We start from the raw sequence: 22,756 nt of genomic DNA, 5'->3' as shown, positions 1-22,756 counted from the left end.
AAATAATCCCTTTGCCAGATTCTCCTTAGTAATCCAGTTTGAGCACTCCTTGTGTTCTGGCAACCTAGGTGATAAAGGTTATTTCTTTTTTCTTCCAGTTGCTGTTACTTTCTGACTAGATCCTTTCCTATCACCAGCATGGCCATTCTGTCAGCTTAATTTTTCGTTTTCCTCTGAGATTGTATTTCACTCATTTTCTCAGAACCCTTCCCAAGCTCCCCAGGATTCAGAGTGAAGGTCGGACTCCCTAGCCAGCTATCTCTTGCATCACCACCACCCCCATGGCAGGATGCTGAGCACGAGAGACCCTGTACAGCTCCACCATTCCTTTATGACATGTATTTCTTGTATTAGTACAACTGGTTCTCCCAATGACTAGTTCTGTGATGTTGGACCATGACCTCCATCTCTTCATCAATTCAATGGAGGGTAATAACAACATAGAATTTATAGCTTTTAATTGAGGATTAATTGAACAAAATGTACATAAGGCTTCTAAGAGTTTCAGTAAGTGCTAGCTAGGAATTCTTGTTCCCCTACTCTGATTAGAATTGCCTTTGGCCATATCAGTATGTCCTGATCAGCCATTTTCTCAAGACCTATGCCCTCTTTGATATCTATCTGACACAGAATCTCTCACTCTCTCTATCGACTTTGCTTTGTAGAGCAGTTTTAGGTTTACAGAAACAACGAGTAGAAAGTACTGGGAGCTCCCATAAACTCTTCCTCATTCTCCCCACCCCAGAGTGTCCCTTGCTATTAACATATTGCACTGGTGCGGCACATTTGCTACAGCTGATGAACCAATATCGATACGATATTAACCGCAGTCTATGGTTTTTATATTAAGGGTCACTGTTTTTGTTGTACAGCTCTGTGGGTTTTGACAAGTCTCTACTGTCATGTAGCCACCGCTTAGGTCCCTCAAGGAATCCTTTCGCTGCCCTGAAAATCCTCGGTGCTCCGTCTGGTTCCCTCGGCATCCCTGTCACCTCTCTACCCACCTCCCCAAACCACTGATCATTTTACTGTCTGCAGTTTTACCCTTTCTCTTTTTATTTCACATTATTATTTGTGTTTCTGGCTTACTTTTCCTGCTGTTCTATCTTTGCTTCTCCATCAACCTAACAGACAACTTCACAACCAGTCGTCACAAGTGCATGTTGCGGGAACGAAGGATTAAACCTGGTTTTTCCTGGAATCAAGGCCTGGGTTGGGAATTCAGGCCCTCCTGCCTGACGACACAGGCCTCTGGCTGTTGTACAGGCTCTGGGACTTATGGACATGGGGTCCCATTGAAACAAAGCGGGAGCCTGAGAGCTTTCAGCAATCACACGTGGATTGGAAGCCTAAATAGGAGCAGTGCAAAACGAAACAAAAAAAGTAACAAAACACAGAACTCTCATATATGTCCAGACCAAAGCTGGGCATGGTTTAATTGTAGAAAACACTGACGTTTTCTTTGTTTGGGTTCTGCTTTGCCCTTGGGTCCTGAGCCAAACGTTTCTCGGGTAGTTTATTTATAATAGTAATAGCTTACTTCTATTTGCACTGCAATTTGGATTTGCCTTTAATTGTACATCTATATAAAAAGGAGTAATAAGATAGAAATGGTAGTGTAGTAGTATTAGTAGCAGTAGTAATATTTACGATGCTTAGCGCTTACGGAGCCTTTTCTAAGTGTCCAACCCTGCAGCAGGACATTTAATCTCACAGTAACCCCTCAGGTTGGCATAATGATCTGTCCCTTATGGATACATAAGCGGACCTTTTTAGAGAGCTACACCTTCACTCAGCAGAGGAGACTGAGGCCCAGAAACAGACAAGTCACTTGCCGAAAATCACACAAATAAGCAGGTGGGCTTATTTGTTCCTTGGGTTGCCGCCTAAGTTCTGAGTGGCTGCGCAGACTGCTCTTGGGACTGGTTTACATCCCAGGCAGCGTTCTTTCCATTTTCCCTCCCAAAAGCCCAGCTAAGAACATGCCACGTTTCTTCTTTCACTCTCATCTGGTACATCCTGTTTTCTGATAAGGCATGTTGGTTCCCACGCTCGACCTTCCCACCCTGCCTTTCCCTCATCCTCCAACCTTCTGACCCAATGATCCCTCGTGATCTCCACATTCTCCTTTCTCTGCTGTGTGGCCTGGGACCTGGACGGTCCCTGTGACTCTACTTGGGGCCCTGCTGTTGCTTCTGACAGGCCCACGTCAACCCAACCATGTCGACTCATGTCCGTTTATTTCCAGAGCAGGGATGATATTTCTGCTGTTCCATTAGATCATTTAAGGTGATTCTGGAAGAAGACATTATATTATTTACATTTGACACATGTGGGGAATTTTGTCCCCTTGCTAATTCTTTTACAAACCTACTGAGTAGCTTAAGGAAGAAGTCTCAGTGCAGTGCTGGTCTGTCTTGAACACCTCCCTGACACTCAGTAACCTTCCATTGTAGCGAAGGCAGCAGAGCTGAGGTCATCCTTTAGAGCCCTCTCGTCCTGGGCAGCAGAATGTAGCCAAAACTGAGCAGTGTTTTTATTCCTAGGTTTAATGTCTATTTTTGGTAAGTGATACTGGCTTAGAATTTATGAGAGGGTAGGGAGTGTTTCCTTTTAAAAGACATTTTATTTAAGTATGATACTAAGTCAATAACAGTACAGTTTGTACCAAAATATGTCATATATCATGCAAGTAGAATACAAGCGGCTGAGGTCTGGGCTCTGCAAGCCCAGCTGACCTTCCTGCTTGAGAATGGAATGTCTCTGTAGACCCTCTTGTGTGGGGCAGAGTCTTCCCTTCCTTCCCCACCCTCGTTCCTGGCCTGGTCATCCACTTGTGCTTATCTGTGTCTGAGACCCTGTTGAAGATGGAGAGGCTGTTATCAGGGGGCTGGGATTAAGGGCCCTTGCAGTTCATCTCCCCACTGCACTCTGACCGAGGGCAGGCCACATCACTCGGCTAGCCCTTTGATAATTGCATCTTGAGAACAGTGAACGTGAAGTTCTGGGATGGGAGAGGGCAGGAAGCTGACTTTGATGTTCTGGTTGAAAAGACGGTGCCCCCTCCCTGTTCTGGTTAACATTGCCCTTGGCTACTGCTTCCTCTGCTTGATGCTTTTCCGAGGCTGCAATCTGTCCCTGCAGAGCCAAACCAAACCTGATAAAGTGGACGCATTTCTTCTCCCTCAGTAGGAATTCTACTTAGTGGGTTGTGTCTTAAAGGTGCCCCAGGTTAATCTCTATCCAGCACACCGTGATGATCGTAGTATGTTTGGATGACGAGAGAAAGGAGGAATGTTTCTGAGATTCATCTGGAGCAGTTCTGGTTTGGAATAACCAACCCTCCCAGACTGTGTCCAGTTCCAGTGAAGACTCAGAACCTGGAAACCATATTGCTCTTTGGACCTTTCTCTTTCTCTGTGTCTCCATGGCCTGTTTGTCCTTGCGGGTTCTAGAAACACATCCATGCCTTGGGCAGGCAGTGTGGGTTTGGGTACAGGTTTAAGACCTTTCCACCCACTCTCCATTTCTGCCCAAAGAGAGTTAGTAGATTGTTATCTCTTGGTGGAGGCTTATTTCCAGAGGAAGAATGACCCGGAGGGGCCGTGGGAACTTGCCCTGTGGGAGCAGGGGGGTTAAAAGGAGAAGTCTTGGCTGACCTTGGCCCTTGATGGCAGGAGCTGAGAACAGTTGTGGAGGCTTGGCTGGGGACTGGCATCTCTAGAATCGCCTTTAGGGCCAGGTCTGTAGATTTTGACTGACAAAATGTCAGTTTAGTTCTTCTTGAGCATTTGTAAGAGGGGAGTTTACAGTGGCCAGTTATAATGATAAGGCATAATAATGATGATAATAGTTCACATGGATAAAGCATTTATAGAGCGCCAAAGCAGAGTTCAGCCCTTTACATATAGTATCCCCCATAATCCTAACCAGCACCCTAAGACAGAGATACCGTTGTCCCTATTTCACAGATGATGTCACCGAAGCCACGAGAGGTGAAGTGATTTGCCCAAACACAGGGAGTATTAATGTTAGAATTTAACTCATGCCTGTGAGTCTCATCCAAAGTGCGTACTTAACAGCAGAGCCCAGATGACAGCACTGGTCACTGAAAGCCCATTGAGTACCTTGTTCTGAATACAATTTGTAGTCAACTGGACTAGCTTAGAAAGCCTTTCGCTCTCTTCTTTAAAGGAGGCTGCTTTGGGGAAGAAAAACAAGACTTCATGTAGTCTGCTCATCCTGATGTGTTCTTAAGAGTAGAAGTGTTTTTAGAAGTCTGATCTAATTACCCAGAAGGGGATTGCTTGTACATGACCACCAGTGCCTTCCTCTGGAGTTTAAAAGGCTCTGAGTCCCTGCTGAGGGTCGGAGTCAGTGTTCTGTGATCTGAGCCCAGGTATTTGCTGGCAGGGGGAGCCACAAGAGCTCTGGGTTCCCTGGGAGGTGTATTCTCATTACTTCAGATAGATGGAGGGGATCATTTAAGTCCCAGTTGAAGACTAGATGAGGAAAACAAAAACGAGCACCGACATCTCTAACAGACTTGAATTCAAGATTCTGTTCTTGCACTCTCTATTCTCATTAGGATCCCTGCCATTCTTAACAGCATCCCTTGTTACAATGGAATTTATTTCTTCCTGCCTTCGCTCCCTCCTCTCTCCCTCCTTTTCTGCCTCCTTTGTTCTCTCTCTCTCTCTCTCTCTCTCTCTTTCCTCTCTCTCCCTCTTTCTCTCAAACTCCTCATTTTTTATACTGGTTTGTCTTACTCATTATTATACCATAGTGAAGGAGAAAAGACTGGACTTTGTCACTTTATCAGACTGCAAGGACCCGTGCCACCCCAGATTGCAAATTCGCTCTCTTTATGAGCCACGTTGACGCATTCAGGCCAGAAGGGGCAGGTTGACTGCCCTGCTTTTATAAGGAGTGGCAGAAAAGTTATTGGATTCCTGAACTTACCTACCACAGAGCCCCGGTCAGCAGGTTCAGCACGGGAACCGTCAGATGCAGTCTTACACAGAGAAGAGAGACCTGTCAGAAAGAACCTACTTGTCATATGATTTAAGGACAACTGGGACAGCGGCTTCACGTGGAAATCGGTGTGGTGTCATGGGGTAGTGAGACCTGGGTTTGCTTCCAACTGAAATTAATCAACTCTGTCACTCAGAGAAAAGTCACTCACCTCTCTGTGGATAGCTCCCCATTTGGAAAATGGAAACAACTATGCCTTTTCAACATACTTCTTGGGGCTTTAAAAAAAATGTAGTGCTATGGAGATGCACATCTGAAAGCTATGTGTTCCTGTGGACCCATGTCATCCCATTAAATTTAATTTCTACATTAGAAAATATTTAGAGTACTGTAAATAATATCAGTGGAATAACTATAACTAATATTTAGAGGTGTTTACTTGTATGCTAGATATTTCATATATGTGTATACACACACACACACACACACACTTTTTTTCCTCATTCATTCCTGGCAGCCACCCTGTGTGACGAGCTAGCTATTATTATCCACTCCAAGTTAATTAAAAGACTGAGGCTCTGGGAGGTTAAGTCGTATCTCAAGATCATACACGTCGTTCAATTGGTCTGCCCGATTCTCCCAGTCGTGGGAGAACCCAGCTGGCCCCACACTTACTGGCTGGCATGCCTGGCACTCCGAGGAGCTGCAGGACCCTGGCACTCCGAGGAGCTGCAGGACCCTGGCACACTCAGCCCTGGGAGGCTGTGCAGGCTCTAAGGCAGACAGAGTCCTCGGCTGCTCGTTTCAGGCTCTGAATAGCTCCCTTTCGCCTGAAGCTACCCTCCAGGTTATCCCACTGTGCCCTCGCAATGCCATCATCCTTTATATGTCTCATTACATCAGAAACACGGGTCGGCTCCAGACTAGACCGTTTTACCTCCTTGGGCATCAGCGCATAGATGCTTGACAACTTTAGCCACCAGGAACAGGAAGTCAAGAGCTAACAACGCCACACCCACCTGTCCTTTCAAGCATCATCCAGGATGCCTTTTCATCTTAGATGTCAGATTTGTTTGTCTTGTTGGTTTTTGACCCCAGTGTGTGTTATGCTAGAATGCTGGTCCAGGAATTCACAGACAAACACATTCTGTAAGAAGTGAGGTTAGGTTTCATGGGGTTTGGGAGTGGCCAATAGTTCCGTCATTATTCAACGACAAGCCCAAGGCTTGCTTTCCAACTCTCCTGTGTCTGATGACAGTTTGCCTGGGCTGCTTTTTGCAGTGGATCCCATCCCTCATGCGTGGAAAGAGTTAAAATGAATAAAGCAGCTTTATTAATGACTTTAAGCAACATTAGGAGAATGAGCTGAGGACCCCAGGGACAGCATCTCTTGGAGTTCTGTGAGTTGAGGTTTTGCTATCTCTATTTAGATTCCTGATTATTGAGCCAGAGATGAGTTATTTAATTTTTATTTGAAGAGTTTCCAATGACTCCATCTGACTGGTGCTAATTCCACTTAGATCAGCTCTTACTAATCCCCTGGTGTATGTTGGGGCTGAGATACCTTTAGCCCCTGGCTGACATTTGGTATTTGTTGAAGGAAGGGATGGTCAGGCCAGTGGCTCAGGGCTGATGTCCCCAGGCAGGAGGATGGTCATATTTCGTAGCCGGGTTCTGTTCAGGCAGTAACTGGCTCCTTTCCAAAAACCAGCTTACTTCAGCTCTTTGCTAGAAAGATAAAAGAACATCAGAAAAGCACTGAGTTATGAGAGGGAGCTCTTAGAGTTACCAAGATTATTATTATTATTATTACAAAGCTCCTGCTGGAAGCGCTTCTGTCGCCCTCATAGACACACAGGACTGTGCTGGGGGCAGTGGTTTCTGCTGCTGGGCTCTGACCTGGTCCTGGGCTCGCAGATGGCCCCATAAGAGCCTCATAAGGGGCGTATACGATACAGATTGGGTGGCCTGCACAGGGCATGGAAAGCTAGTCTCCCTAGCTTCGGAAGCACAGTCCTAGGACTGCTTCATGTACATGTTACATACACAATTATTGATGAAAGAGTAGATTACAATAGCCTTCAAGTTCTTTTCTTCATTTTTCATAAAAGTCCAATTTTTTGGACACTTCACATCACTTTCTGACTCAGATGGCCTTTCCAGCGGTCCACTGTAACACAACTTCCTGTTTCCCACCCTTCACTCATTCACGTGGCCAATATGTAACAGCTTTCAAGGATGGGCTGCCAGAACTAAGGTAAAATGATCAAAAGACATATGGTTCCTAGACGGAGAGAGTCTTTGGCCTAGTCAGGAGTCAATTGTACAATAAACCAGCTATTGTAGAACAGTATAATTGTTTGAACTAAATTGCAATGGCAGCAGGTGGAATTTGCTGGCAGGTCAGCTAATGTGTTCTTAGGGAAGGAATCCTTCGGCTGGTGGCTAGACAAACAGAAGATAGTTGTCAGATGCCAGGTGAGCATATGAGAAAGCAGAAGAAACATCTTTGCAAAGGCTTGGTGGCCCGAGAGCCTGACATGTGACAAGAGCTACCCACTTTCTAGTTTAGCCACTGTATAAAATATGAGGCGATGCATGAAGGAAGGAGGGCGGACACACTGACCGAGGCCAGATCATGAGGGCCTTGTAGGTCACACGTGCTGGGAGTTTGTATTTGACCCCATTAGCACATGTCCTTGCTGTACAGATAGGTTCTTTCTAAGCGCCTCATTGATCTGTATCCTTTTAAAATCCTCTCCCCTGACAATACAGCACTGAAATTTCTTGTGGTCATGCAATACCGTGGGAGCCGGAGAAACGAAGTGGTAATGTGCTTTATTCCTCATGGAGCTCGTTTTTGAATTCTCATTTTCTGGCCCTGTTTATTTTTATTTGTGAAGCCAGAAATCGGCTTGTGTGGAGGGCTCCCTTCCCCCATAAACCCATGGACTCTTTGAAGGCCGGTGCTCCTCTCCTCCTTCATCCCTAAGCTCCCTTCATGCTGATCTTTTTCAGGTTTTCAAAGAAACAAAACGCACTCCTACCTCAGGGCTTCTGCACATGCTCTTCCTCCTGCCTGTCATTCTGGCTCTCCACCCCTGTCTAAACTGATCTTCCCAAGAAGGCTCTGTTTAAACAAGCTCCACCCCTGTCTATTTTGGGACACTTAATACTCTTTTATGTTTTATTGACTTTCTTTTTTCTTTATTGATAGACTTCTCCTTTAAGTTCCATAAAAGCTATGACCTGGCATGACTCATTCATAATTGCACACTCTCCACCTATTTAATAATAAATATTAAATTATTATTTGCTGAATGAGGGAGGGGTGAATAATGGATGGATGGATGGATGGATGGATGGATGGATGGATGGATGGATGGACGGATGGATGGATGGATGCCATCCTTAAGTTAAATCTTAACAAAATCTGATTCATGTTTCAGTCCACTCATCCAGGCTCCTAAGAGTTCTCTCTCCCCTGTGAACCTCACAAAGCTTCATCCATCCCTCCTGCTGCAGTCTACACTCCATTCATTTATTGAAATCTGTGATCTCAAAAGTTGGCAGCAACTTGTTGTCTCTCTCCTGACTTGTCTATAAAATACATGTTTCTGTTTTGTTAATAACCTTGGGGTCTATGTGCATTGTTTCCAGTTGGCTCACTTAGCCAGATTTCATCTAAGTTGTAATTTTTAAAGGCTTTTCTCCATAGAAAAAGCAATTTTAATAATAAAAGCAATAAGGAAGTACATTTTGGAAGATGTGAGAAATACTGAGTATAATGAAGCAAATATGAATCCTACATAATTTCTTCACTCTGAGTTAAATTCTACAGCTATTTTGTTTTTATTTTTGTTATTATTATTATTATTATTATTATTGAGAGTCAGAGGCAGGTAGGCAGAGAGACAGACTCCCACACACACCCAGCAAGCCCCATTCGGGGCCATTGCTCTGCCCATCTAGGGCTGCTGCTTTGTTGCTCAGCAACCAAGCTATTTCAGCACCTGAGGCAAGGCCATGGAGCCATCCTCAGTGACCAGGGCCTACTTGCTTGAACCATTTGAGCCATGGCTGGGGGAGGGAAAGAGAGAGAGAGAGAGAAATGGGAGGGGGAGGGGTAGAGAAGCAGATGGGCACTTCTTCTGTGTGCCCTGACCAGGAATTAAACCTGGGACTTCCACACACTGGGCTGATGCTCTACCACTGAGCTAACCGGCCAGGGCTTATCTTTTTTTTTTTATTGAGTGATTTTCTTATACATTCCACAACTTTGTGTGCATGTTGCATACACATATCCTGATGATTACCATGTCATTGTAAAGATTTTTAAAGGCTGTTTCATGGTATGCCTAATTCTAAGTTCTATTTTTGAGAATCACCATAGAGAGTCAAAAGAATACCAGACTGGGTGCTAAGCACTGTGGTCTATGTTTTCCCACTTAAAATATTGAGTGATTGCTGAAGCAGGAAAGATAACAAAACGAGTGTCTTCAAGTAGCTTTGTTTCTGAGTAGCTATGATAGGTGCAGAAGCAAGAGGAGGAACTGTAGAGTAATTTGAATTAGAGGCAAATGAGAAAGACCGGATCCCCAACAAATACACCCAGTTCAACTACTGAGAGCATCGGGCACGCAGATGCCTCCAGTAAATGTGTTCTTACTAGACATCTAGAGCAATGAATTAAAAAAACCTTTGCAATCGCTCTTCTCTGAACTCTGAGCTGTGAGGCTGACTTGTGTTCTCTTTTTCTTCTAGAGTGACCGTCTTCTTATCAAGGGAGGCAGAATCGTCAATGATGACCAGTCCTTTTATGCTGATATTTACATGGAAGATGGCTTAATCAAGTATGTATATGGAAGCCTTCCCTTTATCTTTTTGTACTTAATCTCCTCTTCAGAAAGAAGCGTGCTGCTTGTTGCTTACTTGGCTGGTGTTTTCCTGTGTTTCATTTCTTCTTCTCTTTAAAAATGAGTATTTTCACCCCTCATTCTGGATGCTCATGACTCTTTAAGAGTGAGCACTAGCTTCAGTTCACTTGGATTACGTGAAAGAAGTGAAAAAATCTGAATTCAATCAATCAACAGATGCTGAGAGCCCGTTGACAAGCTGTGCTGATGGGCATTCTCTGCATCTTGGAGCAGTAGATGTGACCACTGTCCTTGAGGATACTGAAAAATGTGCACAGGTTATAACATTCTAAAATAGGTACCCAAGGAGCTCAAATAAGGATAAGTAATTTAGAAGTGTCCAGAGAAAGGTTTTGGAATGGAGAGGTCATTTAAACTGAACCTTGACTTAGGTAAAACTTGGATGGGCAGAGCATGGATAAGGCATACATTTCAGGCAATATTTCCAAATAGATGCTTCAGGAATATATGATTACTTTACAAAATGGTTTGCACTTGGATGCCTGTAAGCAATACAGCCAGGTAAACTTTACGTGCAGGTTTCTCACCTAGTGACATTTAAGAAAGGATTCGATAAACACATTACCTTCATCTCATAAAGAACGACCCATGCCCACAATGACAAGATATTGTATAAAACTGGTGTCTTCAACTCATCCTATTAGCCATCCCTGACTTCGTTCAGTTTTATATTTACCTTATTCAACTTCTTTGGCTAGTTTAAGAGTGTGGTTACAGAATAGATATAACTTTTTGTAGGTGGACATTCCTTATCAGGCCACAAATCTAAGCTACCTTCTCCTTCTTTTGAAACACCATGTACTTTTATCAATCATAGCAATTCTGACACTGTTAGGCCTCCTTGAGAGCAAGGACCATATCTTGTTTATCTTTGTATCCCCTGCACTTAACCCAATACTTAGCACTTTTATAAAAGCTACTTTTTATTGAGTAGGTAGTACCTGCCAGGTACTGTGAAATGTTTTTATGCCTTATTTAATCTAACAGCAGCCCTATGAAGTAAGTACTATTATTACCCTCTTCTCAGATGAGATGAAAGAAGAACAGAGAAAGTAAATAACTTGCTAAAGGTCAACATATTCTTCAGATGTGTTGAATGAATGAATGAATGAATGAATGAATGAACGAACAAAGGCAAGATATTGGTGTTTAGTTATATTACCAATTTCCATAAGTGCTTTCTCATATTAGAAATAGGAAAAAATGGAAATACTAGGTAAGCTGATATAAAACAATAACTTTGTCAAAATAGATCATAATTGATCTTATATTTTTTATTACAAAAATTATTTTATATAGTCAGCTCTTTGGAGGTAGTGAATTCCCTTATGTAGGGATTCAGAGATAGAATAAAATATTAGTATCTAATGCTCCTTCCTTATTTCAGAGCTCATGACAGGCATCAGTAATTGATCACAGAACTTGACACAGTTGAGTTTTAAATACAGGCTCAGTCCATCTTCACACTGAGGCAGGCATTTATTACCGGAGTTGAATATGCACACTGAATTATTTTTGCCATCTCTATTAGATTGGACTAGAGATCACTTACCAAGGTTGTCATAGAAGGAATTTAACCATCAGGTCTGTGTCTTAGTGGTGGAAACAAAGTTGGATAAACATGATCTTCATCCAATCCTGAAATTTTGTGTGTCTCTAACAACATTAACAGAGCATAAACACAGAAATACAGATAGTCCTTGACTTACAATGGTTTCACGTAGGATTTTTTTTTTCACTTTACAATGTGTGAAAGTGATACACATTCAGTAGAAATCATACTTTGAATTTTGATCTTTTCTTGGGTGAGTGATAAGTGGTATGGTACTCTCTTATGATGCAGGGCAGCAGCCGCAAGATGATTGCATACAACTCTAGGCTAATCTAAGTGTTCTTAGATTCAGATGGAGAGGGCTCTATGGGGGTAGCTTGTTTAAGGTAGGCTAGACTAAGATATAATGTTTGGTAGATTAGGTATACTAAGTGTATTTCAACTTATGAGAGTTTCAGTGAATGATGGGTTTATTGGGACGTATAACTCCATTGTGAGTCTGAGAGCATGTTATTTCCTCCAACTGTTACATAGTTGTTTGTCTGTGAATATCTATGCAGTGCCTGCTGTGTGCACAGTAGTTGTCTAAGTCACTGGAGACATGCTTTGTCACATGCTATGGTAGATACCATTGGGGCCCAAGTCCTTACGATTTTGTTACTCTGGGGACCTTACAGATTTCAGATTTTTAGGGGAACTGAGTAATCTGTGTGTGTGTGTGTGTGTGTGTGTGCAAAGGACAGATATAAAATTACCATATATAAGGTCTACCGGAAAGTTCTGTTTTTGGAATAAAACAAAATACAAATTTTTCTTACCATCAATAAACTTTATTAAATAATATAATTGCCATTATTATTAATGATTTCTTGCCAGCGTGAGGGCAATTTGTATATCCCATTTTTGAAAAATGTTTTATCTTTTGATGCGAAAAATTGAACCAGTGCTTGTTTGATATCTTCTTCATTTTTGAATTTTTTGCCCTTCAAAAAATTTTGTAAGGACAAAAACAAGTGATAGTTGGAGGGTGCTAAGTCTGGGGAATATGGTGGATGCGACAGACATGCTTCTGTAGCATTTCTTCCTTGTTGAAATTCGTAAAAATTACGGTGGCATAAATGAACTTTATCAGTAGCCATGGGTACACTATCGCTTCACACATAAGACTAATGTGAATCAACTTTGTTTTAGTTAATTTGCTACGTCAGTATGTATACATTAAGTGATAAAAATAGAGAGGCACACATGCGCCAAATAAACGTGCTTACATGTCGAAACTTGTTGTGATAGAAACGGACAGAACTTTCCGGTAGACCTTATAATATCAAATGTTTAATAGAACGATGAGATTAGGGGAAGGGGGCTAAATGGGAAAAGGGTGGTTATTAATTATAATAGCTCATGTTTATTAACTTTTTATGCACCTGACAGGGTTCTTTAGGCTTAACACAGCAATATCTAATCTCCACAGTAACCCTACGGAGTAGGCATTTTTATTATATTTTACAGATGAAGGAATTGAGACCTGGTGAGGTTAAGTAACTTGGGCAAGGTCATAAAATTAGTAACTGTCAAAGCCAAGATTGTGCATCTAGATACCGCACATCCAGAGCCGACCCACACTTTTAGTTATTAGATCTGGCTGTCAGTAGGAGCTTGACTCAGGAGGGCAGGATTAGTGTGACCTTGATTAGTTCGATGCAGGGAAAGTGGAAGGCATTTGTGTTTCTGACTTGGTGTTATACTGGTTGTCAGAATGGTGGAAACACACACACACACACACACACACACACACACACACACACGCCAGGCAGCTCTTCGTGCCCTTAGCTCATACTTCCCCTCTTAGTGAGGGAGAAAAATCGGGAACACCACTGACCGGCATGTGGACCAGAAGGGGGTTACCACCAGAAGCTGCATTTTTTCCACAGTGTGTTTTGAATTGTGGTGGCTCTGGAAACACCCAGCGGTGATGTGGTGAGGTTGAACTCTTAGAGATGTCAGAAACACTTTACTTTAGTTGCAGAATGAATAGTTTGGCAGGCCAGTGGTGGACTTATAGTGCCCCAGGGGGGTTTCTCTCTTGGCTGACTATATGAACAAAGGGGAAGCATTCATGCTGCTGACCGTGGGGCTCATGGATCCCCAAGGTTGGAGACAACTTAATGACAATGTACGGGCTTATGAATTGTAGTTCTACCTGGAATCCATATTGGACAGGTTGAGCTGGCCATTGAAGTCGAGTGTGAAATCACATATAATTCAAACAACATAAGATGGTCCACTAGGTGACATTGTTCCAGTAGTAGTTGTGTTTGCCCCTTGCCTTGTGTAGTGTCCCTGTGGAATACTCATCAGCTTCCTCCCCACCCAAGTCCCTCTCTGCCTTCCTCAGATGCTCTGAGGCTTCCGGGATGAAGGTGTGTTTGGTGGAGGATGTCATAATCATATTCTTTGGTTTGAAGCTTCTACTGAGATGCTGACCCCACAAAAGCAGCTGGGACTGGGCATCTCCATCTCTGACTTTCTCCCTGTGAATCTGCCCTCATGTGTGATTGATGGATAAGCTGTCACGGAAGGGTGGACTTGGGAGTGAGACTGAGGTGCAAAGGACCCAGGTAGATCTCTCTTTTGTTAGGAGCCCAGATGGACCCTCTTATGGGATAGTGAAGTTCACAACCAGTTCTTTAAATGATTCATTACCTTCTGCAGTCTCTCCTAATGATTACTTTATAGTCTTTCAATTCCCCTTCAAATGTTATTCCTCACCCTTAACTAACAGAACAAAATGAAAGGGATAATAAAAAATACTATATTTTCTTTCTGTTAATAGTTTTTATTTATTTATTCTTATTTATTTATTTATATTTTTACAGAGACAGAGAGAGAGTCAGAGAGAGGGATAGATAGGGACAAACAGACAGGAACAGAGAGAGATGAGAAGCATCAATCATTAGTTTTTCCTTGCGACACCTTAGTTGTTCATTGATTGCTTTCTCATATGTGCCTTGACTGCGGGCCTTCAGCAGACTGAGTAACCCCTTGCTCAAGCCAGCAACCTTGGGTCCAAGCTGGTGAGCTTTGCTCAAACCAGATGAGCCCGTGCTCAAGCTGGCGACCTCGGTGTCTTGAACCTGGGTCCTCCGCATCCCTGTCCAATGCTCTATTTACTGTGCCAGTGCCTGGTCAGGCAAAAAAAATTACTATATTTTCAAAAATATTTCTTTCACACCCAATATTCTAGATACTCTCAAACTCCTGGGGTTACGGTACTAAACCAGGACCCATGTTTCTGCCAAACGGCATATGGGATTGTTTTGTGTCTATAAAAACTGTCTTCTCTATGTGTACCTATTTATTTAGGTTGCTAAACTTGTGGATCCCTTGCAAAGACTACTTTGATAAATGTGTTACAATGTTTAAGGCCCTTATAACTCTATGTTTGTCTTCGAAGTCACTCTTTTACATTACTGGTTGTTTTGCTGTCTTCCTAGGCAAATCGGAGACAATCTGATTGTCCCTGGAGGAGTAAAGACCATTGAAGCCAATGGGAAGATGGTGATCCCCGGAGGCATCGATGTCCACACTCACTTCCAGATGCCCTACAAGGGGATGACCACAGTCGATGACTTCTTCCAAGGGACAAAGGCTGCCTTAGCCGGTGGCACTACCATGATCAGTAAGTCCCCCGAAATGACACATTCCTGGTCCCAAGTGTTAGGAATGTGGTAACCACTGTGCTCTCTGATGATGACCTGTACACTTCCCTTAAGGCACTTTGTAGACTTGCTGCCTGATGGTACCTGCTACAGGCAGGTTGGAGTGAGGACGTTGGCAGCTCACCATGACTGCTTAGAAGAGTTTGATGAGGTTCATGATCATGAAAGAAGCCATCCTCTCCTTTCTGCCTTCGCATCAGGGGCGGGGTGAGCAGGTGATGGAGAATCAGAAGTCATCACCTTTGGGCTCGTCACTGGGGAAACTGGAAAAAGTGGAGAGAAGGCAAAATGTTATTTCAAACATCCAGTTTGGGTCTCAGGCAGGAGGGGACGGAGAGCATAGCCAAGCGTGTGAATGGGTTAAGGAGCATTCCAAAGAGAATGACAGTGGAGACTTGATGTTTTGGAGAAATGGATGTGCTTCGTGGCTTTTATATCATAGTTATCTGGTCTGTGCTGTATTTTGACCAATTCATATCTTTTAGATTAGGCAAGTTGTGTGAGTGGTTTCCTTTTCTTTAAATTTTTTTCCCTTTTTCTCTTAACTGTTGCAATTCCAAAGAAACCTAGGAATTTGCACACCATTGGATTACTGAACAGAAAGTATACCAAGCCAATCCTTCCTGTCCCAAAGGAATTCCAGTGAATTAGGTGCCCTCCCACCTCTGTCCCACACTTGGTCAGCAAGAGCACCATTTATTTTAACATCATATACATCCACCCAAGAAAACAGAATAGCCAAAGACGTAGAACTGTTCACTTCTCTTTTGGTGGGAGCCCTAGCAGGCTCCAGCTCCAGCCAGTTGGGTGCGGAAGCCCAGGAAAAGTGCACCGAGGCCATAAAAGGTGCAATTCAGGGAGACCGAAGCTTTCTCCAGCCAGAGGGAGGAAGCCAGCTGACTTCTCAGCACCGCTGCCCACGAAGGCCCTGGTGCGGGTCCAGACATTGGTCACGTAGCTCTGCGCGTTTGCCTTCCGATAAGTGCACTTAGGCTGCTGATGACAGAAGCTGAGGAAATGAGTGGCTGGGCTTGGCTTTCTGCCATCTGGGCAGGCAGCTGAACTTGTTCAGCATTCTGGGGATGTGGGTTTTGCTTATTCTTCTGCATTAGGGAAGAAGCAGGGAGAAAGTCAGAGTCCCGGTCACAAGGGAGAGAAGTATACAAAGAACCACACAAATGCTCATGTCCTTCGTGGATAATTTAAAAACCCTAGATATGCATAGCAACAACAACAAAACACCCATAAATCCCCCGTCGCTATTTCAGTTTGCCTGTATATTTTTTCCTATTTAACAAAAACAGGGTCATAATAGACATACTGTCTCAGCCTCCCATTTTCATGAAACAAACATGCTGTGAATGTTTTCCCCTTCATTTTTTTTTTATTCTGCCACAACATGTAAAATGGATGTCAAATCATCTGTTTTTAGGAAGGTATCACAGTTTGTGTTTTTAACCAAACTCCCCTATTGTTAAATATGCCTTTTGGGCTCCCAGTTTTTCACTTACATATAAATATATAATCGTTTGGACTGACAGACATCTTTAGAACCCAGACTGTGCACACAGTGTTGCTTATTTCCTTGGGAATAATTCTTAGGCACAGGGAGTTAGTTAAGGTATGAAAAAATGTCAAGGTTTCTGGTAACTATTTTATAATTATTTTTAGGAAAGTTGTCCCAATTCTCCCTTTTCCTCCACTGTCACTTTTGCCTTATCCTCACCAACTGTAAATGTTATTATTTTAAAAACTGTTATTCGTGGTTGCAGGTACTACTGAGTAGATGTGGGTCTCAAAGAAACCAGATTCTTTTTTTTTTTTTTTTTTTAAGTGAAAGGCGGGGAGGCAGAGGCAGACTCCCGCATGCACACTGAGTAGGATCCACCTGGCAAGCCCCCTACCAGGCAATGCTCTGCCCATCTGGGCCACTGCTCCGTTGCTTAACAGCTGAGCTATTTTAGCACCCGAGGAAAGACTATGGAGCCATCCTCAGCACCTGGGGCCAACTGTTCTCAAACCATTGGAGCCATGGCTACTTGAGGGGAAGAGAGAGAGAGAAAGAGAAAGAGAAAGAGAGAGATGCAGGGAGGGGTAGAGAAGCAGATGGTCACTTCTCCTGTGTTCCCTGACTGGGAGTCAAACCTGGGACTTCCACACGCCTGGCTGATGCTCTACCACTGAGCCAACCAGCCAGGGCAAAACCAGATTCTTGACAGAGAATTTACAGAAAAATAAGATCTGTGGACTAGTGTCAGGTTCCTGTAACTGACACTGGCTCTTTGCTATGTCTGTAAGCATGAGAATGCCACTCTTTCGTGCCCTGACATAACTTTAAAATCCCTCTTCCACCCTTAGAAGGGAGTCAGACTTTTTTTTATCTCTTCTAGTGACTCCCGACAGTACTGGTAATAATGGCACATAGTAGGCCCACATTGATAGCTAACATTAGTTGAGCACTTACTGTGTACCAGGCATCAGGTGAAGTACTTTAGTGCCCTTTCCCACTTTATCTTATAACAAACTTGAAGGAAGGCGCTAGGACATCCTGTCCTTCACCCCCACTGGGACCCATTTTAAGGATGAGAAGAACAAGGTAAAGAGAAACCAGTAATTTGCCCAAGAATACATAGTTATGTGACTGTTAAACCATCAGCAACACTTTCCATGGTTAATTCTGTGCTCAAGAAATGGAGATTTTGCAGTCATGGCAAAGCAAGCAGGAATGGGTCCATGTGAAGGGAAACAGCGAGTCACCCGTCTGGGGTCTCTGTCGTTCAGTTGACCACGTGGTGCCCGAGCCCGAGTCCAGCCTGACGGAGGCCTATGAGAAGTGGCGAGAGTGGGCCGACGGGAAGAGCTGCTGTGACTACGCCTTGCACGTGGACATCACCCACTGGAACGACAGTGTCAAGCAGGAGGTGCAGAGCCTCATCAAGGACAAAGGTAAGCACGAGCATGCCTTCTTCCTTTCCCCCCTTCTTCCACCTCATCCATCCTTCCCACACTGTCCACTCATGGAGTCGAACCTCCAGCACCTGTACTAGATGATGGGGACACCCCTGCGTTCCCGGCACTTTATTTATTTCATCATTCTTGCTCCTTCCAGGGTCCCCACGAGGTGGGGATTATTATCCTCAGTTGGCAGATAGAGAACCTGAGGCTCAGAATGAGTAGCCCAGGGTCACAGAGCTAGTAAGCCGTATCAGGCGTCCCCAAACTATGGCCCGCAGGCCGCAATGCGGCCCCCTGAGGCCATTTATCCAACCCCCACTGCACTTCTGGAAGGGGCTCCTCTTTCATTGGTGGTCAGTGAGAGGACCACTGTATTTGGCAGCCCTCCAGTGGTCTGAGAGACAGTGAACTGGCCCCCTGTGTAAAAAGTTTGGAGACCCCTGCGCGTAGATCCACCCTCAGTCTATGTGCTTCACCTCCGTGCAGTGCTGCCCACTTGACAGGGGAAGAAACTGAGGTCAGGAGAGGTTAGCATCGTACATAAGATCACACACCTACTTGATACAAGATTAGGAATTTTTAGGCTCCATCATTTTTACTCCAAAGATCAAACCCATTGCTATTATATATCAACAGCATCCTCAGAAAAGCTAAGGCGTTTCTGGGAGCAAAGATGTGTTTGTGCTCAGGCTAGGAGCTTAGGGTGTGGAAGCATATTTGTGTACACAGTATGGTGTCCAGAGATATGTTGTAGAATTGGGTGTCTGGCATCTGAAAACTGTGTAATCATGTTAACCAGTGTCACCCCAATAAAATTCGATTATATAAAAGAAGAAAACGGCCCTGGTTGGTTGGCTCAGTGGTAGAGCATCGGCCTGGCGTGCAGGAGTCCTGGGTTCGATTTCCGGCCAGGACACACAGGGGAAGCGCCCATCTGCTTCTCCACCCCTCCTCTTCTCCTTCTTCTCTGTCTCTCTCTTCCCCTCCTGCAGCCAAGGCTCCATTGGAGCAAAGATGACCCGGGCACTGAGGATGGCTCCATGGCCTCTGCCTCAGGAGCTAGAATGGCTCTGGTTGCAACAGAGCAACACCCCAGATGGGCAGAGCACCGCCCCCTGGTGGGCATGCCTGGTGAATCCCAGTCAGGCGCATGCGGGAGTCTAACTGCCTCCCGGTTTCCAACTTCAGAAAAATACAAAAAAAAAAAAAAAAGAAGAAAACATGTTCGTGTGTGTGCATGCGCGCGCACGTGCTCTCAGTGAGTATATGATTTAGGTTCTCATTGTCTTCTTAGACTCTTTTATTCTCTACTTTTTTTTTTTTTGGATTTTTTTTTTCTGAAGCTGGAAACGGGGACACAGTCAGACAGACTCCTTCATGCGCCCGACCGGGATCCACCCGACACACCCACCAGGGGGCGATGCTCTGCCCATCCGGGGCGTCACTCTGTTGCGGCCAGAGCCACTCTAGCGCCTGGGGCAGAGGCCAAGGAGCCATCCCCAGTGCCCGGGCCATCTTTTGCTCCAATGGAGCCTTGGCTGCGGGAGGGGAAGAGAGAGACAGAGAGGAAGGAGAGAGGGAGGGGTGGAGAAGCAGATGGGTGCCTCTCCTGTGTGCCCTGGCCGGGAATCGAACCTGGGACTTCAGCACGCCAGGCCGACGCTCTACCACTGAGCCAACTGGCCAGGGCCTTATTCTCTACTTCTTATGTTTTGATTGCCAGATATTTCAAACACTTGCACTGTCCCCCTCCCGTACCCCCTGTACAGACATGTGATGCGCTTGGCGTCTTGGCAGCTGGGGGGCTTAGGGAGATCTAAGGAATGGCCTCTGCTGAGCGCCTGAGGCAAAGGGAAGCAGGCCAGTGAAGAGCCCAGAATAAATGCCACACGGCGCAGGACTGGTGCTGGATGAGCAGTCTGAGGCAAAGGCCAAAGTGCAGTTGAAGAGGGCATGTTCTGGGAGGGCGGGGAGAGGGTGACTCCCCAGAGGACGAGTTCTCCTCTCCATTCCCCTCCTCACCCCACAAGCTCTGCCCCGTCCTTCCTGATTCCGGAGAGGCTCACCCCCTCCCTTCTTCCTGTGGTCTCCTTTCTCATCTGAACTCAAGTAGAAAACCGAGTGGCTTTAACACACACTTCCCTCCGAAGTGCCTGGGCCATCCCATGGATGACACAGAGGCTGCGGGAAGGGTAGTGTTGGGAAGAGCTGCCCTTGGTTGAACCACTCCGGGTAGGGAAGTTCTCAAATTCCAACCCACTTTTGGCCTTGAACACTGTGGGCTCTGATGGTTGGAGACCAAAATGACCCTCCTTTTTTCTAAACGACTCTCTGTTCCCCAGTCCACTTAATTCTGGACACTGCTGTAGTAATAGTTCGCTTGGGGTAAAAAGTGGTTCTGTTCTTATAACCCTTATGATTTAGATATTTAAGCGCAAGGTGACACTTGACTTCTTCCCAGTAACTGTGTTGGTTCTGTGAGGACAGGGTCGTCTCAGATTCAAGCCTGCAGAGGTCACAGATAGAGCAGCTCATTATGCAGTGAAATAAACCAGCCCCAAGAGAGCTATTCATGGAGACCAAATCTGTGCCAGGGCAGGTGCCAAGAGCTTGGCATGTATCTCATTTAATGTTTCCAACAATCTTATAAAACAGGATATTGTTATTATTCCATTTTACAGATGAGGAAACCGAGGCTCAAGATGTTAGGTGTTTCAAGCTCACTGAACTAGTGTGTGGTACAACCCCCCCCCCCCCATGTGTAAACACAACCAGTGTGCTACAGTGGCTCAATCATATGTATATATTGCTTCAAGCAGTAGCAAAGTTTATTGACCCTATGATGGGCTGGGGAGTGCTGGGAGGGTGGCTCGGAAGGGGTGCAGAAGGAGTGACTATTCTCTATGGCATTACGTAGGAAGTGTTGCTTTTACTCTGTGAGGAGGGAATAGAAAAATGCTCTTGGAGAATGGGAAGCATTCACTTTGCATTGGATGGGAGCCTGTAATGTACTCGGGCCCCATGGGTCATAGAAGTGAGATTAAAGGGTGGAGAGTGCTCGTGATAATGCTGTCTTCTTCCTGTTCCCCCTCCCCTTCCCTCTCTGCAGGGGTTAACTCCTTCATGGTGTACATGGCCTATAAGGATCTGTATCAAGTGTCCAACACAGAGGTAATGACCCGTTGCTGTGTGGCTTGGGGTGTCTGGATGGGTTTCCTATTGTTGTGATGATCTTGGCTCCTTCAGCATGAGTCACTGCGGACGCTGTGGGAGACCGCTGGGCCAGAGTGCTTCTTGAAGCCACCACAGTCCACGCTACCTTTTTAAAATCAGGTAACGGGCAGGGTGCCCGTGGGCAAAGCAGACAGGGAGCTAGAATTTCCACCGGCAGCAGCTTTCTCAAAAGGACGAGAGGAAGGGCATGCCTCGGTCTCCGTCTGCCAAACCAATCCAGGCCCCCTTGGAGCTCGGTGAATGTGTGAGGTGCTCAGCCTTGCAGGGTTAAGGAGGACCTTCTGCCCTTTGGGGTAATGGTCCCAGCTCATCTCTGACTCTCCTCCTAAGAAATTCGTGGTGTGTGTTTGTTTTTTGACACATCTAAAGTTTTCAGAGGAAATGCAGGAATTTAATTCCCTTATTTCCTGATTAGAAGGCGAAGGGAGGTCTGTTTGTAGAGGTTAAGAGGTGGAGTCCAGCTCTTGCGTTAGCTTCTGGCCGGGCTGGAGTGGCTTTCGGGAGACTTGTTGAGAGGATTCTGCAGCTGTGCCCCAGCTCAATGCAAATAAATCCATTAAAAATATGTGCTGGAGCGGGGACAGAGGGGTTCGTAGCACTTTGTTATATGTTCGCCCTGTCTGCTTAGGCGACACAATAGGTTCTGTAATAGACAGTTTTCTGGATTTCTCTGGGCGAGCACTCCTCTTGGGTCGTGTATGTTTTAGTCTGTATCTCTGCCCTGGTCACTCACTTCCTCTGGTTTATCCCACTCTGGCACTCGTGACTGGTCCTTGTATGAGGTTGCTGAAAGCATCGGTGGCTTGTGACAATGACAAAGACTCATGTCTGTTTCAGCTCTACGAGATCTTCACCTGTCTGGGCGAGCTGGGAGCCATTGCTCAAGTTCATGCCGAGAATGGGGACATCATTGCCCAGGTAATGGTGCACAGCACTCTGGAGTGTGCTTTCTGCCTGGGCTTGGCTCCGCATCCCACCGGGTCCTCCTCTCCACTGTTGCCTGAGCTCTCCCTGTGTGCAAGGCACCATCATAAGTACTTCACTAAAAACCTGCCCCAAGGGACCTCACTCTTTCCGAGTAAGAAACAAAGGCAATGTAGACAAGTGAGGGAGAGAGTGGCGGCCGTGGGAAAACAGGAAGAGATCTGGCCATTCTGGGGAATCAGGAAAGACTTCCTGGAAGAGGAGGTTTTCGAAGTAGGCTATATTTATGAAAGCATTACTGATTCTATTTTGAAAATGAGTCCAAGCTATGTGGCATTCTCTGTTCTAAAGCAAAACCCTAAGGCAGCACTTCTCAGAAGCCAGAAATCTGATCCGGGGCTGCAGCACTCACGGTCTCAGATAATGAAGAACAGAGGGCTTGTGGGGATCTGAGGTCCCCT

At 45.1% G+C, this 22,756-nt stretch overlaps 1 protein-coding gene across 2 annotated transcripts in view; it reads left to right on the top strand.

The window, feature by feature from the left end:
- The window catches only part of DPYSL3 (dihydropyrimidinase like 3), a 108,889-nt gene that overhangs the window by 66,509 nt on the left and 19,624 nt on the right, over nt 1-22,756 (top strand). For both annotated transcript variants that reach the window (XM_066272904.1, XM_066272905.1), the window contains exons 2-6: nt 9,739-9,827; nt 14,958-15,142; nt 17,964-18,128; nt 21,247-21,308; nt 22,209-22,289. In XM_066272904.1, coding sequence (XP_066129001.1) covers nt 9,739-9,827; nt 14,958-15,142; nt 17,964-18,128; nt 21,247-21,308; nt 22,209-22,289 — 582 coding nt within the window. The remainder of the gene's footprint in view (nt 1-9,738; nt 9,828-14,957; nt 15,143-17,963; nt 18,129-21,246; nt 21,309-22,208; nt 22,290-22,756) is intronic.

Source organism: Saccopteryx bilineata, chromosome 4 (genome assembly GCF_036850765.1).
Source record: "Saccopteryx bilineata isolate mSacBil1 chromosome 4, mSacBil1_pri_phased_curated, whole genome shotgun sequence".
Classification (NCBI taxonomy): domain Eukaryota; kingdom Metazoa; phylum Chordata; class Mammalia; order Chiroptera; family Emballonuridae; genus Saccopteryx; species Saccopteryx bilineata.
The sequence above is the reverse complement of the archived record's forward strand: the minus strand, read 5'-3'. Positions and strand labels throughout refer to the sequence as shown.